Source organism: Diabrotica virgifera, chromosome 1 (assembly GCF_917563875.1).
Source record: "Diabrotica virgifera virgifera chromosome 1, PGI_DIABVI_V3a".
In the NCBI taxonomy this organism is placed as follows: domain Eukaryota; kingdom Metazoa; phylum Arthropoda; class Insecta; order Coleoptera; family Chrysomelidae; genus Diabrotica; species Diabrotica virgifera.
The window spans coordinates 144486023-144507673 of record NC_065443.1 but is presented as its reverse complement, the minus strand read 5'-3'; the positions used below and the strand labels follow the sequence as shown (position 1 = coordinate 144507673).

Below are 21651 nucleotides of genomic sequence, written 5' to 3'. Positions count from 1 at the left end.
CTTTAAACTTTGATTTAGTCACTTTCTGATTTTCATAGTAATAACTTTTAATAGAGTTATTAAGCCTTGAAAATCGCCATTTTTCGTTTTTTTCAATTTTAAATTGTTTATATCTCGAAAACGATCAACTTTAGAGAAAAATTATAAGAGATCTTTTTTATCCAGAATGGTCCAAAAAATCTAAACAAAATTTGTCCGGGCCAAAAATATTGATTTTTGCAATTTGATTAAAAATTTTTTTTTTTTTTAATTTGGACCACTTTTCCCTTGGGCGACTTCTTGAACCTTATTCTGGGATGTCTCACGAACGTGATTATGCAAAAAATGTCATGGGAATATTTTCTCCGACGAACCCGCCGTTTTCGGCTTGTCTAATAAGCCACAAATTTACTAAAAAAATGTTTTTATTAACGTTTCGACGGTTAAATCGGATCCTATTTGGACGTTAATAAAATCATTTTTTTAGTAAAATTGTGGCTTATTTCCCATTAAAAATAGTTAGTTACAAAAATGCCACAAGAAAATAGCTTCAAAACAACATTATTTAACATATTTTAAAAATTTAAGTATTTCTTACCTTATATACCTAGAATAATATCACCTAAAAGTAACACTAGAACAAAATCAAATCAAAACTAAAAATATGAAATCAATTAAAATTAACACACAAATTATATTATTAATCTATCAAAAATAAAGAATTACAATTAATAATTAGGGTACGCTTAAAACTGATTTAGCAACAACTTGTCAAAGCGAAAAGAGGCGTAATTCTGACGTCACTCCATAGCTCACTTACACGGCGGCGAACGGCACACTCCTAATTTGAGGCTTAGAAATCGAAAAAGCGACCATGGGAGGTGAATGGCAAATTTTTATAATTCTTTATATTTTCGAGGTAGCTGAATCCGAATATGAAGTTTATTTTTATCTAGAATTGGTGGAACATGTTCAAAAATCAAATTTCATGTAAAAATTCAAAAAATCAATTTTGATGATTTTTCAACTTTACCTCACTGTATCTTTGGTCGCTGTAAATATTTCTTTTTGAAAATTTTACTGTGTCATTTTTTAAGTATTTAGATACCAACGAGCTTTGTCTAAAGTGTTTAAACGAATTCAAAAAGGAGTTATTAATTTTTAAACATTTTGTCGTCAGATTTCGTTAGTTTCATGTTTAATTAAAAAAGTTGAGCGACGAAGTTTTTAGCTTATAATTTTAACCAATACAGTATTAAAATATAAGTGATGAAGAAGTTTTCTGAAAAATTTCCAGTCAAAATATGTAATAGGAAAAAAGTTATATGACTTTAAAAATCGCACACCTAGTGTTAGGCAAGCGGCAGCAACCCCTAAAATGATGTTATACCGACCACGAAAATCAACTTTAAGGTGAATGACAAATTTTGATGATTCTTTATGTTTTCGAGGTCGCTGAATCTAAATATGATGTTTATTTCTATTTAAAATTGGTGGAACATGCTCAAAAATCAAATTTTTTTTGCAAAAATGCAAAGAATCAATTAAGATGGTTTTTCAATTTTAACTAGATTTATCTTTGATTGCTTTCGAAAATGTTACTGTATTATCTTTGAAGTAATTAGACAACAATGAGATTTGTACAATATGTTTAAACTATCCCTTTTAAGCGCCATATTGGCTAACCTTACAACGATGCGATCGACACAAACGCCAGAGGTACGTTTGGCATATTCACCAATGTTATATCTTGATTGGACATAAGCGCCATTTTCTAGTTTTTAATTTATTTCAGACAGTATTTTCAGCCACATTAATGTTCATAAAATATTAAAATTTGAAAAAAAAATCACCAATTTTTTTGAGTCACTGTGCAGATAAGCAGAATTGGTAAAAATAAAAATAATCAGTTTTTTGGCTTTCTTGAAAAATCAATTTATTGTCGTTTATGCCGTTTTGGCTTGACAGCGTCGATCTAACGGTGCTCGTTTTAAAGGCCTTTTCAAACACTACAAAAGGCGTTGATAGCATTACACACCTAAAACCTACCGTTCCTCTGTTATTTCAACTTGAATACACCAATTTGAGCATGCACCAAAAAAGCAAACTCTTTTTCACCTACCATATATCTTTTGGTATTATTAACAGAACATTTACGAAGGAACGAATCTCTTTATTATTTATAATCTAAAAAAATGTTTTATACAGTGTTTTTAGTTCGATGTATAGTTTTTAAGGTATTCACAAAAAACCGTCCGAAAAGGTGTAATTTTTCAATGAAAATGGCCAATTTTCAACTACGCATAACTCAAAAAGTATCGAGTTCTCAAAAAAAAAGTATAGACCAGTTTTTGCTTAGAAATAGGTTTTCTAGCCACTTTCGTTATTTTGACCAACAAATTTTTCACCCCCTTGAAGAGGTGGGAACCGCCCCAAGATAAAAAGCGCCATAGTATATAGGGTAGATTTTGTTTCTTGAGCAATTCCCTACCTTCTGTGAAAATATCAAGTACATCGATGTAGTAGGATGGAATTCGGAGCCAAGTACCCTCATTCACTGCCCTATAATAATGCTCTGCTATCATCGCGTGAGAGAGAACACACACAAGATTATAGCAAAATTTCTATTTACTGTAACTTTTCGAGTTTTTGAGCTACAGCAACGAGTTTTATGTCATTGGAAAGGTAATTTTGGATTCTTTCAAAATATGTAAAAATATACAGGGCGTATCTAAAAAAATTAAGATTTTTTTTTCATTTCCGTTTCAACCGGAAGCCATATTTTGGGTAAAATTTATTGTTATAATAGATAATAAAGTATCATGTATATCTGCAAAATTTCAGATATTAGTTTCTATTACAAAGGAAGTTACGGGCAGCCGAATATTTTTTTATAAAAAATTCATAACTCCCCTCTTATGGGGAATTAAGAAATCTGGCTGATGTCATTCCATTTACCTAGAGGATATCAAAACTACATAAAAAAATACACAAATTCCTTGGAGCCATTTTTGAGAAAATCTAGTTCAAAATTATGTCAAATTTTGACCCCTTAAATATAGGCAACCCATAACTTTTTCTGAAAAATAATAATCTTCCTCTTAGAGCCCCATCTTTAGGCTATATAACGACTTTTTCAAATTAAACTTATCTTAAACAAGTTTTTAGATAGGTAGAGAAATGTGTCGGGTGGGCAGTCGGCCATTTTGGCCGCCATTTTGAATTTGGAAATGTCAAATTTCGTATTTAGATTAACCTATCAATGAGCTAACTTTGAGTTAAATTTCATTCGTTTCGGTCAAAATTTGCAAAAATGGACCCTAAATAACCCCCCTATTTCGGCCCCCCTTTGAGAGATTTTTTTTAAAAGCTTAGTTTCTCGACAAAATTCTCTTAAACTTACTCATACCGAATTTCATTGAAATCGGTCTGGTAGTTTTTGCTGGGCGGTGGCGACATACGTACGTACATACGTACGTACATACGTACGTACATACTTCCGACATGTTTTTTTTATTTGCTTTTTAGACTCAGGGGGACTCAAAACGTAAAAAAAAAGTGAAATCTGAAAAAAAATTTTTTGCACGATCCTATAACTTTATCTATTATACTATACTACGTATATAGTACGATAAAGTAAAATGTGTCAAAAATGAATTACGTGACTTATGTCATTAGATCCCAAGCGTGTCTATGACTTATGTGTTATTGCACTTACAGAGAAGGGTTATTAAAATAATATTATTACATAAAGTATCTTTTATTTGTTACAAAAAAGGAAGTTTGTTAAAAAAATAAACATTAAAAAAACTTAATGAAATATTTAAACATAATAACTTTATATTTAATCAGTATCTTCGTCGATACCTGGATAGTCCAGCAACGCTGTTTCACTCGATGGTAGATTTTCATAAAACCCGTGAAAAGTTGTAGGGATTAAGGGAAGCAAATCAAGAAGATCCTTCTTTTTTTCTTTATTTATTGGCACATCCATCTTATATTTCAATGGGGGAACTAAATTTCCCAACCCATTTCGTCTAATAAAAGACATTCCCTTAAATGGCTCCTCTACATTTAAGGATTTTTTGAAAAATATTTTTCCATTATCCCCTTTTCTATAGTTTAGCCATTGCACGTCATGCCAGCGAAAAGTTTCTCCTTGCTCGTCTTTTTTCCTAAACACTTGTTGATCTGACCAGCTGATACCAATCATGAGGAAGAAAAATTGCTATATTCGATCTTTTCTTTTTTTTCTCGATCATCGAGTGTGCTACATCTACCTCCATGTGGGTATGACCAGGTACCATAAACTTATGATCAACTACTTGCACGTTTACGTCTGACCTCTGTAATATTGACATAATCATGGATGAAATGTGTGAATTTTTATTTTGCCCTCCACACGTATCGGAATAAAGCACAACATGGGTAACTTCAGGAGGCAATTCTAGAAACACTTTATACCAGCATGATCCAACCTCATTTGCCCCTCGCTTTGCAGTACATTCGTGCCACATGAAATGCTTTGATTTCCCATTTTCATCCATTACAGTGAGGTTGAATGTCCATAGCTGTCGCTTGTAAAAAGCGACTGAAGACTTTAAAAAAGGGGTTGGTAGACATTGCTGGAGATCAAAAGTAAAACATTTCATTTCTTTAGTCATTTGAGCTAAAAGCACTTACGGCAAACAGAAATATGGCTACCATTTATTCGTAAAAAATATTTGTTGGTTTTAAGGCGATATTTTTCTTTGTCTGGATCGTCTGTACGTGGCCTGTGTGATTTTTTGTCATGTATGGTGAAAAGACTGGCTATATAAGCTGCTCTCTTGTCGTAACTGCCTAAACTCCAATATTCGGAAAAAATTTCTTTCAGCTGACTTTCAGTGATTTTTGTTTTGCATTTAGCTCGGCATAATGGCAGAGTTTGAAATGGTCTTTCTGGAATGATTTTGCCTTTTTTTGTAACATATGACTTACCGGAATTACGATTTTTTTTCCTTAATTCTCTAGCCTTTCTTGTGTCCGGTAGTTTTTCCAGCTGTTGACGTGATCTTTTACGCTCTAATCTGCGTTTTCTTGTAGTATTTTCATTTGTCATCAAAACGGTATTGCTTTCAGGAATGTAATGCGGATCCTCTATCAACTCATCATCTGAACCATCTTCATTTGTAGGTTTTACCAGTAAATTTGAATTTTGATCTGGAACAATAAAATATGTTAACACTGAGTAATTTTATATCAATATTACCAACCTTCTGAAAATAATATTCCATCTGTACTGTTTGAATTTTTGTGTTGCTCTGGTTGAAAAGACATTGATGGAGAAGTTAATTCTTGAATAGTTTTTGGTTCATCCTCAGCGCTTTCAACATATTCCGATAACCAGCTTGTTGGTTGAAGAACCGTAGATGATGAAGTTAATTCTTGTATAATAATTGGTTCATCCTGAGCGCTTTGAAGATATTCCGATACAAAGTTTTGTTCTGTAACAAAAATGATAATTAGCTTACAACTCGAATTCTGCAAGTTAGGTTATGCAGCAATTCAAATTAGAAGAATATAAGATTTAATTACCAGCATTATTACTGCAGCAGGGATCATTATAGCCAAGTTCTGGCACAAAGGGCGTCTCATATGAATCTAGGGTATATTCTACACTTTCATTCAAAAGCATCCCAGTAAAACTACTGTTGGTCTCTAGCCTCATGTAAACATCACCATCATCTAAAATAACATACAAATTTTAACCAATCTATCTTTCTAAATATAATAAACCGAAAAACTTACCATTCTCCTTAGAAATAACCATGCCGCAAGGATCGCTCGTATTAGCAACATTCAACTCTTTTTCTTCACTTTTTTTCAAAGCAGCTTTAATTTTTTCCCATCTACTTGAAAACCCACTCATATTTTTTCAATTGAAATAAACTCTAATATTTAGATAAACAGACACTTGAAACAAAAACCTTTTGGAAACGTGTTAGTCGCGATTTCAAACCAAACTGAACTATTTTAGGTTAAATTTTTTCTACATGTAACGTTCCACACGCGCCTAGTAACATAAGTCAGCGACGGGACGACAAGATTCAACAAGTTCCAACTGGCTCTCTTCACATAAGTCGACTTAAGTGTTTACTCACAAGGTCAAGTCGATATTTTCTCAGTGTGGTTATTATGCACAAATCGCAATAACAGACGTAAAAATGCATAGTCGACTAAAGTGATTAGAGCCGATGATAGTATTACAAATCCCCTACAAATTTTCATCAAAAAAAAAATTCGGTAAATTTGACTTATGTGCTTACTCACCTCAGTCACAGATATGATTTCAACGAAATCAATATACTTTAAACAGTTTATTTATATTTAATTTAACTATTAAACTAATTTTAATACTTACCACTTTCCAAAAAATTTTATTAAAACAATACCAAAAATTAAAAAAATAAAAGAATAAAACACACACAAACACATTGAAAAATGCGACAAAGAAATGATTTCTGAACAATAATTGCTGCCAAAAATTTTAACTTAATACGTATTTTCTGAAAAAATTATATAATAATATACTTACAATCATAAAATGTATAAAAAAAATAAAAAAATAGTAACTTGCATTGGTCATCGTACTCGCTTCCCGTCGATCCCGCCGATCGAAAATCGAAGTGCTTTCCCATTGCTCCGTCTTCGCGCTTCTGTCTGCCTGTCATGTGGGAATATACACCAACTGAACGTTTACACCATAAACTTTTTGACAGTTGTTTATTACTTATATGAATTTAATCAGATTAGTTTGATTTTTATGGAATTAAAGGAATATTGTGTGGAATAACAATATATTAGGTGAATATTGGTAGAAATTTTGATGGTAATCAAATTATGTAAATCAAAGCATTACATACTATTTTGGTAGATTCATTTTTAATTTTCCAAATAGGTAGGTACCTACCTATGTAATTTCTTATTAGGATACGGAAACATTTACAATTATTACGTACCTGTCGCTTTTAAAAACTATTTAAAAAGTCACTAAAATTATAAACTTGCTTTTTCTCTGCCATCACAACAATAAAAACTAATATAAACTTGTTAATCCATAATCTCCATATTGACCAATTATTGACAGAACACCCAATCAGATCCCGTATAACGTGTTTGACCGACTATAATACCATACTGTCGGTGAGCGCATGCACCCGGGAAAATAAAAATTCACCCTTGTGCCTACAGAAGTATAACTTCAAAAATAATAATAATAGAAGTCTTCAAAACCGCTGCAGACAGTGTAAAATTGGCCGTAATGCTCGCCAATGTTCTTAAAGGATGAGACCCATGAAACAGAAGAAAAACCAATTCATAAAATAATATTAATCTTAAATGCTTTCTTGCTAGTACTTATTTAAAAATATGTATTTTTTATATACTAAGATTTAAATTGGAATATGATTTTGACAATTTTGACATGTTATTATGTTAATATGCATATTATACAATTAACAATATTTTAAGAAATGCAGTAACCATACATACTCCGCATAAAAAATCTGCTTCTAATCAAGTACCTTATCTTGTGTAAAGGTAAAGGGGTAATGAAATATTACCCAGACGTTCTTTGTAACTTTGGACTCATAATGGCGATTTTATAAAAAAAAACATTGTCAATTACCCTTTTGAATTGGGCAATTTTGAATTGAGTGTTTTTACACTTCTTAAAGTGAAAAGGTGTCTTTTTATACTGATTCTCTAAATATTTTCTATCAGAAGAAATCTGAAACAAAAAAAGCCGAAAGTTGCAGAAATAGTACACGTGATATATCAATTTAAGCGTATGAAAAAGTCGATCTTGAATATTAACGGTCGAGACACACTATAAGAATTTTGAACGTACGATGGTTGAAATTTACATAGTGGCTCAAGCAATCATATGGAATCTTTCTTCCTTCATCCAACGTTTCAAGAGGTGAAGGAAGAAAGATTCCATATGATTGCTCGAGCCACTATGTAGATTTTAACCATCGCACGGTCAAAATTCTTATTGTGTGAACCAAGCGTTAGTTTCGGTTTTTATGTTATTTCTGGTTAAAATATGTTGGACAAATCGTATATCAATCGACACAAAGTTACACAAAGAGTTCAAATGTCGACTTCCGGTTCAACTTTTGGTCACGTTGGGTGAAAATCTAAAACTTACGAATAGATCACATGCATGAAGGTGGCGCTGGCGTCAGGGTTTGGTATTAAAACATAACCTTATTTTATTCTGTCATTTATTTACATTTTTTGGTACTCGTTTCCTCGTTGTCTTTCAACTTTGTGTCTTCAGGAGACCAGTACAAAATTATTCTGGACCGTACCGAAATTCCAATAGACCAAAGCAATGACCCTATTATACAACAGGCAGCATATTCTACATATTATTATGGAACCGATACATTTAAAATACTGATAACATGCTCTGAAAAAGGTAAAATTATATACCTATGTATCTGATGTTTATGGATGAAGAATTTCAGATAGAAAAATTACAGTAGAACTCGGAAGTTTAGGACTTATTGAAGAAGGAGATGTTTTAGCGGACAGGGATTTTGATATATCAGATATTTTAGAGGAAAAACGAATACAGTTAAATATACTTCCATTTAAAAAAATAGCTGAGTTGACAGAAGAAGAAATCATAAAAACAAAGGCCATTGCCAATCGTAGAATCATTGTTAAAAATATGATAGGATTGGCAAAAAAACATAAAATACTTCCTCTTCATCTTCTTTAAGTACAGTGCCCAAATTTTAGTCGTGGGTAGCTTCCATAACAATTTGCCGATATCCTTCTCGATCTTGCACGGCATATAATAGTTGATCTGCTGATCAGCCAGTCCACTGACGAAGGTTTCGGAGCCATGAATATTCCTTCCTACTGTAACTGCAGCATCCTGTATCTGCTACCTCACATTATATGCCCGAGATATTCAAGTTTTCTCTATTTTATCATCTTGATTAAGTCACCTTCGCCTTGACCTACTCTGTTTAAGACTTCTCTGTTTGAAATGCGTGGAACCCAAGATATTCTGAGCATTCTACGATATGACCACATCTCGGAGGCTTCTAATTTGTTCATCATGTTAACCTTCATGATCCAGGTTTCACATCCATATAGTAGTATAGGATACACATAACATTTTCGGAACTTCATTCTTAGTTTAAATTCATCTGAAAGTTGCTCAGAATAGATCAAAGTTTCATAAATGCTCCTCTTGCAATTTCTATACGAGTTTTAATTACTTCATCCGGATTTAGTGTCTCGTTTATCCAACATCCTAGGTATTTAAAATGGTTAACTTTTGTTATCGGTTCATTACTGACAATTAGTTGCATAGGGCCGACGTCTTGTTTGCTACCCACAAGTAACTTTGTTCTTGTTGTATTTATGCTAAGTCCGTTATTGGAGCATTCTCCAGTGACTCGATCTAATAAGAATTGAAGATCTTCGATACTTTCAGCCATGATCGCGGTATCGTCTGCATATTCTGATGTTGTTATTAAAATAAAATAAAATAAAATAAAATAAAATACTAATAAAAGATAGAATTTCTTGTAAATTATTCCCATATAAGAATGAAATACTTTATAACTGTTTTATGATTTATAATTTTAAAAATAGAATAAGTAACACTTTGTGAAAATTATTTTGCTATAGATCTACATATTTATTGATCAATTGAATTCCTGGTGGGATAGCATTAATTTTTTATTAGTTTCACATATTATAATATTTTGGGACTTCTTACTATGTATTTATCAAATATAATTTGTTTTAAACTTGGAAAATATAAAAGTAAAAGATGGTTTTTTCTTGTTTTCATTTCAGAAAAATGGAAAATATAAGTCTTAAACAAGATTTAATTTGTGTTATGACATTGGTTAACTATGAGACAGAAAATAAAAAAAAATAGTTATTTATTGACAAAGCACAGCAAAATAGGTAACTCACTAATTTCACAAATTTTAAACTCTGTGGAACTATGGCTGAAAATCCACAAAAATGTATTGAAATGTATATCTTAATAATATGAGGTTATGATTTAATACCAAACCCGATGTAAGCGCCTCTTACGGATATTTTTTGAACTGACTTATGGCGTGTAATCTATTGTATTTGCTTGTTGCATCTCGATTTTTCCAAAAATATTACATTTTGTAATAGCGGTATAATTTGTATTATTAGCTACATTTAACTTATATTTGCACCCCCTCTGTGGCTCAGTGGTAAGAGCGCCTACGAGCGCCTACCTTTGGACCGAAAGGTCCGAATGGTCGTGAGTTCGAATCTCACCAGGGTCAGGAATTTTTCGTTTATTATAAATTAATAAATGAAAATAGTTTCTGTCCTTGTGGGTATCGGTACTCACCGGGGGGACCGCAGACGTTCGGATACAACTAGCGTCTTTTTGAAAAGACAATGACGTCGACTTTGCAAAGTAACAAGACACTTACTCAACACACACACACTACACATGGCACTAGGTAGCTAACTGTAAAAATTCACCGTACCTACCATGCCAATGGCCATTAGTTGTCGAGGCATTAGCTAAATAAACAAAAATATATTTTCATTAATTTGCTCGTTTTATGGCACAATAATAATTAAAAATATATTTAAAAATCGTATATAATCGTAATAGTTATCATTATATCGACTCTCTCCGACACTGATACGGATCCTTGCTACCTTGCCGGCGGTTTCCTCCGAAAAGGGGAACATTATTCTATTGGGGTTCCCTGAGGTCTTCAACATTTCCATCAAATATCAAAGAAGACGGGAGACAGGAGGATGCCTATTACACATTCTTTCGAAGAGCTGCGACCGTTGTTTTGGGGTGAAATTAATTTTCTATATTGATACGCTGGCACGTCTTGTATAGAGAAGAATTTAGATCAAGGGATTTTGTGTGGGGGAGTGTAATAACCAGTTAAAGCTATTTTAACTTTTTATTGGGAATTTATTTTTTGTGACAATTCACAATATTGTAAAATTTTGAATTATTTTTATCGAACGCTTGGACATATTTGTAAGAAATTGGGGAAAAACTGATTTTCCCTGCAAATAAATAAATCTACATGGTGTAACAAAAAGGTAGGTCATAAATTAAATCACATATTCTGAGACCAAAAAGAGAAAGATTTGAACCTAAAACAAAAGTGTATATAAAAAAAGTTACATCCCTTTGAAGTTACAAAATGAAAATCGATTTTTCCAATAGGTATATTGATAAGTATTAGAGATTTTATATTGGTAATGGGCATGTGGCTTTCTTATGGTTAAAAAAAAATTTATAAGAGTTTTGTGTAAACCCCCCGAATATTTGTTTACGTTCCAATTAAATTATTATTGTGGTACCATTAGTTAAACACAATGTTTTTGAAACTTTTTTGTCTTTTAGTACTCTTTCGATAAGCTAGTTTTTATCAAGATGCGGCCTCTTTTTTATTGTTTCAAAATTTGTGGATACTTGAAAAAACGTAAATAATAAATAAATTTTCATATTAATTACCAGATCTCTATAATCTTACTTATAGGCCAGGGTAATAAGATAAAAATATGACACTTCAGCAGCCAGGGCACTGAAGCGTTTTTTCGACAGGTAATACCTATAGGAATAAATTATAACTATTTCCTGCGTAGGATCTGGCGGCCATTTTTATTTATAAACAATTAACTGTCAAAAAATGGCATTCTCCTCTTTTTTCAAATCAACGGAAAACAGTGAAACTTATTATTTTTTTATTACAAATATCTTCGAGATTATGGAAAAGCTTTAAAATGACGTATGACAAAGTTTGATATACTCATTTATTGTTAATATAATTGCGAAAAAAGGTCGGAATTGCAAAAACAAAATTTTCTCAATAACTGTTGTAAAAATTAGTGTACAGCTTTGAAATTTTTGTCAGATGAGGGTTCTTTGGTGCTTAATATGTGATAAAAATTTCAAAGCGATTCATTCAATTGTTTAAATTTTATTCAAATTGTTTATCCCAGAGAGCATTTTTTTGCAATAACATAAGTCACATAACATAAGTCACATAAGAAAAAAATGATCTTAGAACCATTCCACATGTGTCAAATGAAAGAGCATGAGCTATATTTTCAACATGGTTTAAAAAAGTGAATAAAAAGTGCATTTATTAGTAATAAATAATTTTTCTTTATAAACTTTTTGAATAACTTTTCCCAAAAAAATTAACTTTTTTACCCTGTTTTAAGTGCACAACTACCAAGTAATGTTATCTATATCATAATTGATAAAAAATTGTAATAAATATATATAATTTCTTATATAACAAAATAAAAAGTTTATAAGGAAAGATTTCCGATATTTTGCATAATTATTTATTACTAATAAATGCATTTTTCATTCACTTTTTTTAAACCAAGTTGAAAATGTAGCTCATGCCCTTTCATTTAACACCTGTGGAATGGTTCTAACGTCATTTTCTTCTGACTTATGTTATTGCAAAAAAAATGCTTTCTGGGATAAACAATTTGAATAAAATTTAAACAATTGAATGAATCGCTTTGAAATTTTTATCACATATTAAGCACCAAAGAACCCTGATTTGACAAAAATTTCAAAGTTGTACACTATTTTTTACAACAGTTATTACGAAAATAATTTTTTTTCAATTCCGACCTTTTTTCGCAATTATATTAACAATAAATGTGTATATCAAATCTTGTAATACGTCATTTTAAAGCTTTTCCATAATCTCGAAGATATTTTTACTAAACAAACCATAAGTTTCCCTGTTTTCCATTGAGTTGAAAAAAAAAATGAAAAATGCCATTTTCTGACACTTAATTGTTTATAAATAAAAATGGCCGCCAGATCTTACGCAGGAAATAGTTACAATCTGCTCTTATTATTACCTGCCGAAAAAACGCATCAGTACCCTGGCTGTTCAAGTTTTATGGAAAAAACCTTATTACCCTCTACTATTAACCATTTACAAATATGTGATCGATTTTACAAATGTGCAAAAGACCTTAATAAAAATTGACTTATCGAAAAAGTACTGAGGCAAAAAACATTTAAAAAATATTTTGTTTAACACAATAATAATTTAATTGGAACGTACACAAACATTTGGCTTGCAGGATTTAAGGAACAAAACCCCCGTAAAATTTTAAATAGGGTACACAAGTTTTACTGATATTTTTTTAAGATGTTACCGCCATAAGAAAGCCATATTTGTGTCCATTTCAATATAAAATCTCTAACAGTTTTCGATATATTGAAAAAAAAACACACTTGTGCTAAGATAAATCAGGTTCAATCTAACTATTTTTGGTACCAGAATATGTCATTTAATTTATGACATAACTTTTTGTTCACCCTGTATATAGGGACCGGCAAAATTGAGGAATACATTCGATTTTTCGGAAATGGGCCGTTTCTGTCGAAACGGCTTGATTTTTATTTTTAAGTAATGATTTTTTGGCATATAATATACAGTATGGTTTTAGTAAGAATGTCCACTCTCTGAGTTGTAGATTCTAGACCCACCTTAAATGTTAAGATAAAATGTGGCTCCTTACTGAGTTACAAAGTGTTTTGTTTAAAAATTTAAAAACTATCTTTTGTACCTAGTACTTCAAAACTATTTGACATAAAAGTGTAGGTACTATACAGCCTACTAAATTATGTTAAATAAACATTTTTGTGGCTACTACTAGACGCGTAAGACAGGGGAAAGTGAATGGTTGACCTTTCCCAAATTCTACGAGATTTGCGGAATTACTATTTTAGGGGAATTCTTTTATTCTCCAATACTTTCTATGTAAATAATATACTCTTCATTCTTAACGATAAAGTCGTTTTTATTTTCGAGATATTTGAAGGTAAACATGAAGCGACACTATAATTTTGATTAATTTATTAGGTAATTATCTCGGTGTTTTTGGGTCATAGGATTGCAACTATTACGCAAATGAAATTTTACTTGAACTAGCACTGATGTTTTAGTGACAGAAACATAGTTGAATATTTTCTTATGAATAATTCTAAATTATTTATTTAATTATAAATCCTGTAATGAAACTGAAGACCATAAATCTTCAAAGTTGGTATCTTATTTTCAAACTAAATACGTGTTGTTATCGATATACAAAACGTTCTTAAAATAAAATACCCAAATAATGGTCATTTCTGTAGGAAACGTTTCAAGCTTTATCTCTTTGTTGCGATCTTTTTATTTTTGCAACAGATTAGTTTCGTTTTACGAAATCACGCTTTTTTCATATGCAGTTCGTTTTGTGCGAATAATCTAAAATTTCTTGTGTTCTCTGGATTTATATCGGTCTTTTTAATCTTCTCCATCAGCATCCAACAATCAGATTCAAATTCAAATGAAAGAAATACAAAAAGAGTATTTACATAATCCCTCGCTGTATGCAACTGAATACAATAATTTCTAAGGGAATTTTCACTTTGTTCAAAAGCCATACCTGCCCCATATCCGATCCGCATTTGCGGTAAATTGTGCTAAACGGTATGGACGAAACTATTTGATGGGGGATGATGAGTGACATTGTTGCAATCGCTTTATAGTCCGAGAGATTATAGGATTTTTAAAAAAGCTATAAAAACTAGCAATAAAACTACGCAGTATTGCGAGAGGTATGGAATGGCTCTGTACACAAAAAAACCAAAAATCATGATTATCAGTAAGAACAAGATTTAAGACGAAACAATCTACGTTATACCCAGATATATCTACCCAGATACAGTCTGGGACCTCAGTCATGAATTAAAAAGACGCCTTGAAATGCCCAAAAGTTTCAATAAGATGAAAGTAGTATTATGCAATGCAAAACTTGGAACTAGAGTAGAATAGTGAATGGGAATAGAACTTGGAACTATAGTATTGAAATGCTACGTATTCTCTGTCTTTTTATATAGGGCTGAAGCCTGGATAATTACCGACGCAACTGAAAAGACTTGCCGGCTGTCAGATGTTGTCTTATGTAATAATGTGGAAAATATCACGGACACAACACGTAACAAACATGGAAACATTATGAGAGATCAAAAGTAAAAACTAAATACTCGGCACCATAAACGAAAGGAAAATGAGCTACTTTGGTTGTATTTAAAAAATGAAAAATATCAGTTGATACGATTGGTTGTACAAGGGAAAGTGGAAGGAAAAAGAGGACCGGGGAGACGACGCACGTCCTGGTTGAAAGATTTAAAGCAATGGAGTTATGGTGTGGACAAAGTCTATATTCTAACTACATTGATGTCTAAATAATGAATGATGAATAATGAATGATCTCTGCTTTACCTTCTCCGTGTCTATGAATAAACTCCAAAACAATTGTTTTGTTATGACTGATGACACCGTTGCGACCGTGAAATACTCATAATATCAAAATCGCTGACTTGGGTGTTCTCGAAAACGAGTGGCCTACATTACGAAATCAATGTCACCTGTTTCTTTACTATAAACAATACTTGTAGATAATGTTTGTACAAGACCTTTAAAAATTAAATCGATATGGATTACTCTTATTTCTTTTGAATACTAATATAAATCCTGTACAGAGTGTAAAAATAACAATAGAACTCTTCAGACAACTGTTGCAGACAGAGTAAATATGGGCTGTGATGATCGCCAATATATTTAAAGGATAAGAAACACGAAGAAGAAGATAGAAAAAGCAGAAAACAAAATTCTAAAAGATCAATAAGACTCAAAACTGAATCGTAGTCAATTAAATAAAGTCAAGCCAAGTCAATTAAATAAATAAATAGTGATGTATCAGAAAGAAGATCTTCTTAACCCTTATCCTAGCAAGGTGGTTCCAACGGGCCCGAGACGCCAATAATTTTATCATAAACTGACAAAAAAATTTTTATTGAATTTTATGCATCACTGAATTTGTTTAGAAGTGTGTTTCCGTCAACACAGTCATGAGCTATTCAAAAAATTCATTATAATTTTTAAAATCATTGCGTCGAAAGAATTTTGTCATGTAAAGGGGCAACACGGGCCCGTCGGGCCCTATTTGTATTTATACCTAAAGTCTAAATCTTTGTTACAGAAGTTAATCTGGCAGTCAGGTAATGTTTTTGTGGATTATCTAAACGACTTTTATGATTTCGGAAATCCAATAATAAAGTCTAAACGTGTAACAAACAATGTAAACATCTCTTTGATATGAACATCAAAGAGATGGTTACAATAGGTGTTATATATATTCTAAATGAATTTTAAAAACTGATAATCATTGTTGGAATGCAATAGTATTGTTAGGTAGGTACCTATACATATTTTGAAATAAATAATGCATCTGCTATCAGTCGTTTGATATCGATGTTAGTGTCGACAACTAAGCTCCTAAAAATAAATAAATGACTAACCTATTTTTTTTTGTTATTATTGTTTGTTTTAACATAATACTTTAATAATAATAATTTAATTTGTCATATCAATTTGCTATTCTAGTTGGGAATAAGGTAATCTTGTGGGTTAGTCCCAACTAAAATAGTAAATTGATATGACAAAGTATTATTTTTAAAAGTAAAATAATAATATTCTTCTGACTTATGCGTTTTATTCATTTTGTAAAGATTGTTTTTGTCGGTACTTTATACATGAGCTGCCAATTACCATAATCTTTTCTCAGAAGGGTTTTCACATAATAATGAAAGGCAACAACACCGTAATCTTTTTCCAGGGCATGCGTAAACATCAACCACTCTTTTCAAATAAAATAGCCTGGTAGATTTACAAAAGTTTTTATTTATTTGTTTATTAAAGCGTTGTAAATGTTTATTACTTGTGAATAAACATTTTTTCTACAAAAGTTTTCTTGCATTTCATTATTTTGTGCAAATCCTTCAGGTAGATCGGACCCTCGAGGTAGACCGCATACTATAGTAGCACTTTTTTTCTTAATCTAGACAATTTATATTTAACTTAAATTAAAAATCAAAACAGAATACATATTAGAAATATATGTGTAAATATGAATAGTACTATCAAGAACAGTGGTGGGCCCAACGGACCCGAGTTACCCGGTTACGTAAGTAAAATGTGTTGCCCGGATAAGGGTTAAACTGATATCTCAAATTGGGGGTACACAGCCATAAAGCTGAACAATACTATAAATGAAGAAATTAACGTTGTTTTATGTCTCTTAACAACAAACGCATGCGAAAGAAATGAGAATGCCTAAAAGGATGCGTGAAGTGAAAAAAGGAGAAAACTTAGAATGAAATATTAGGAAACGTCTGAGGTTGATGCAAATAAATGCCAAAATAAAAGACCATAAATTAAAATGGATATGGCATTTTCAATGTTGCATTTGATCTTGAAATTTCCTGGAAAAATATGAGAATACCGAATTCTTTTATGATGAACTTTTTGAACTTGCTACAAGAAATTTTAACCAGACTCGCAGAAAATGTTCCAGTAAGGAAGTAATTTGGCTTCTACTAAATAAAAATACAGATAATTTACATAATTTTAATAAATAATTGTATTATTGACAGCAGTAGTGGGAGCACGCAAAATAGAATTCTATTTTAGTGACGTCACGTTGCTTAGCAGCCGTCGATTCTTGCATTGTGAAATTCGATTTTGTGACGTCAGCAAAACATAATTCTATTTGGCGTGCTCGGGGCCCAGACGCACTACTGTTTAGAAATTGTAGTAAATATATATATATATATATATATATATATATATATATATATATATATATATATATATATATATATATATATATATATATATATATATATATATATATATATATATATATATATATAAAAAGAATAATTTTGGGGAATGCAGTCAATGTGTTTTGGGCTGATTAGAAGTGAAACACTTTGAACTTTTGTCGAGCTTTCGGACAATTTATTTCCTTTATCAAGACAATCTAAAAATACAAATAAAAAAAAAAATATATATATATATATATATATATATATATATATATATATATAAATATACGGAATTCTGAGGTTATTGGGATATGCAGCGGTGAAATAAGTGTACTCTTTTAACTAAGTTTCAAGCTTTCGAAAATGTTTATTTTCATCATCAGGAATAACTGAAATAAAGTGCTACTGTTAGTACAGCATCCTCGAAAACATACAGTACAAGTTGTAAAGGTTTAAAAACTTACGTTATTGAGATTTGCTTTCCGTGGATGTTATACTCACAGGTGACAAATTCACGCACCACTCATTGATTGAGTCAAATATTAAAAAATACATGGTGTAAAAGACCAAATTGACAAATTATTTTCTACACTAACACATAAGAAAAAGACAAATAAAAAGGTTTACATGCCACGTGTGCCGGCAAGTGTGAAATGTGAGGTTAGAAGTTAATGTCATTCCTGGACATACGCAAATGACACCACTTCTTCTTTTTTCTTTGTCTTATGTAGTACTAATACTTTAAGAATACACATCAAAAATTTACCAGAGTTTTGTTTGAAGTTCAAAGTTACCAGAGTTTTGTTTGAAGTTCAAACAAAACTCTGGTAAATTTTTGATGTGTATTCTTAAAGTATTAGTACTACATAAGACAAAGAAAAAAGAAGAAGTGGTGTCATTTGCGTATGTCCAGGAATGACATTGACTTCTAACCTCACATTTCACACTTGCCGGCACACGTGGCATGTAAACCTTTTTAATTGTCTTTTTCTTATGTGTTAGTGTAGAAAATAATTTGTCAATTTGGTCTTTTACACCATGTATTTTTTAATATTTGACTCAATCAATGAGTGGTGCGTGAATTTGTCACCTGTGAGTATAACATCCACGGAAAGCAAATCTCAATAACGTAAGTTTTTAAACCTTTACACCTTGTACTGTATGTTTTCGAGGATGCTGTACTAACAGTAGCACTTTATTTCAGTTATTCCTGATGATGAAAATAAACATTTTCGAAAGCTTGAAACTTAGTTAAAAGAGTACACTTATTTCACCGCTGCATATCCCAATAACCTCAGAATTCCGTTTTCTACGTTGTCAGCAAAGACTTCTTTTCCTTATATAAATATATATATATATATATATATATATATATATATATATATATATATATATATATATATATATATATATATATATGTAGTCCATGCGGTGAGTCTGCTCCCGTCTGAAAAAAATTCGGATTCGGTTTCTTTGTGGATTCCTATTCAAAAATGTCCCCTTTAAACAAATCTGAAGGGTGCCGGCCGAAATTTTTGGGCAGAATCTTTTTAAACAATTTTTTTAAACAAATACAAAAGATCACCTTTTTTGGTACGGAAAATGATTTTTTAGGTTTTTTGGGTTATTATAAACAAGAAAGGTATCTTGTGATTTTTCTCAAAAATTGATAGTTTTCGAGCTATAGGCGACTTAAAATCTGAAAAATGCGAAAATACGCATTGTCAAGGCTTAAAAACTCATATTTAAATGAGTATTTTTGAGGTTGCCAAGTACTTAAGTTCTGGTATGAACATTCATTTTCAAGATTCTGAAGACTGATTGGGTTTAACTTCAATTTACACCGTTGTCATTTAATTGTTAATTATGCGTGTTCATCCGATTTTTTTGCCGGTGCGGCGCGCTCTATTTCCTCACAAAAATATATTTTTAGGTTCTTTGGGACATTCTAAATAATATAGGTCTCCTGTCATTTTTCTCAAAAGGTAATAGTTTTAACGTTACAATCGATTTAAAATCCGAAAATGCGTATTTTCGTATTTTTCGGATTTTAAATCGCTTATAACTTTAAAACTATTAACTTTTTCGACAAATAACAAAAAACCTATTTTATTTAGAATATCCCAAGGAATCTAAAATAGTTATTTATGAAATAGTTTGTAAAGTAGTGTTGCCCAAAATCGGTCTTGGTCTTGCAGTCTTGGTCTTGTTCTTGCGTTTTCGCAAGACCAAGACCAAGACCAAGACCAAGACCAAGACCAAGACCGCCTAATTTTAGCAAGACCAAGACCAAGACTTACCGTGCAAGACTTGAGCAAGAACAAGACTAAGTCTGCGAGACTCTTGTGTCTTGCAGTTAGAACTGAGGGTCGTTTTAGGGAGTATATAAGTTCGGCTATATTCTTAGATACTCTATGAGAAACAAAAAAAATTGTAACAACAATTTTGAAAATTGGACTTTACGAACAATACCATAAACATACATAGCGAATCAAAATATCTATTAAAAGAACACTCGACACATTTGACATGTACTCAGAGGTCATTAAAAAATAAAAAAATTTAGTACACTTTCTCAGCAGCCGACTTCTTTGCTCTGAAATTAATGTTCTGGTTTTGAGAATAGTCGTATTCTAATCATATTCATATAACACAACATTCCTGCGTTGCAACGCCTACTAGGTCTGGATCCCGCGTATGAAAAAAAAGTTGATTAATAGCAAGCTGAAAATTTGTTAATAGCTTAAGGGTGTCTAGTTGGACAAACTTTGATATATAGGAACACTGGAACAGGGGAAGTTTTAATTGTGGAACAGGTTAAAAATTTGGAACGGTCAGACCACGAAAACGTCACATGCATTTTGTCCAACAGAACTTCCAATTGATTTTTTACCCTTTCATTAAACTCTCATGCAAAAATCAGGCTGCTATTTATCACCAAATGGGAATTATAAGGAGTGGAACAAGTAGAATATGTCAAATGACAGGAATTATGAGAGGTGATAAATAGCAGTCTCATCTTTGCATGAGAGTTTAATGAAAATGTAACAAATCAATTGGAAGTTCTGTCGGACAAAATACATGTGACGTTTTCGTGGTCTGACCGTTTCAAATTTTTAACCTGTTCCACAATTAAAACTGCCCCTGTTCCAGTGTTCCCATATATCAAAGTTTGTCCCACTAGACACCCTTAAGCTGTTACCAAATTTTCAGCTTGCTATTAATCAACTTTTTTTTCATACGCTGGATCCAGACCTAGTAATATCGAATATCGTATCCAAACTTTTTAAAAATGTGTCACCTTAGCACTTACATAAATTTACATAAATAATTTTTTTCATTATTAGTTTTCTAGGAATCTAACCAGAAATTTTATCAGTATACATTATTATAGTAAGACTATTATGTATTGTTTCTGCTGCACAGTCAGCAGAAACAATACATAATGGTCTTACTATAATAATGTATACTGATGTGTCTCGTGTTATTATATGAGGTCACTCGGCTAAACAAAATTTTTGCTGAAACAGCGCGGCTATTATTTGTAAGTATCATAACCAGACAAAAGTATAGATAACGCACCACCTTAAAAAACAAGTCATTTTTAATGGCTCAAATTTTCTAAACCTGTTGTCCAATTTAAGTGATTTTTTTAAATATTTTGTCTTATTCTTTATAAATATTGCAGTAATACATAATAGATATTGTTGCTAGACAGGTCAATTAATTATTGTCAGTGTATACCGGGTGTACCAATTAAACTGTGTTTTTCTCACTCTGTGGAATATTGTAGCATCATGCTAACTTATTATTCTAGCATGCAATAGCATACTGAAATTAAAGCCCAACTATAGCCTAATATTTTCTTAACAGTATGTTTTTTATTCCTTCACTTATATTGGATAATACAAAAGTTAGGTACTTTTTTTCTTTTTTAACTA

General features: G+C 31.5%; 1 protein-coding gene across 1 annotated transcript; it reads right to left on the bottom strand.

Moving 5' to 3' along the window:
• Positions 1 to 4154: 4154 nt before the first annotated feature.
• Positions 4155 to 5890, bottom strand: LOC126891731 (uncharacterized). The gene is made up of 5 exons (XM_050661010.1): positions 5770 to 5890; positions 5557 to 5706; positions 5235 to 5465; positions 4663 to 5181; positions 4155 to 4426 (listed from the first exon to the last, which is right to left on the bottom strand). Exons 1-5 carry the CDS (start codon positions 5888 to 5890, stop codon positions 4155 to 4157), a joined length of 1293 nt encoding a protein of 430 aa, XP_050516967.1.
• Positions 5891 to 21651: the final 15761 nt, after the last annotated feature.

Coding starts and splice junctions, on each gene's coding strand:
- LOC126891731 (XM_050661010.1), bottom strand. CDS start 5,890: ATGAGTGGGTTTTCAAGTAGATGGGAAAAAATTAAAGCTGCTTTGAAA. Junction 5,707..5,769: donor GGTTATTTCTAAGGAGAATG/GTAAGTTTTTCG, acceptor ATGTTATTTTAG/ATGATGGTGATGTTTACATG. Junction 5,466..5,556: donor CTGCTGCAGTAATAATGCTG/GTAATTAAATCT, acceptor TTTTTGTTACAG/AACAAAACTTTGTATCGGAA.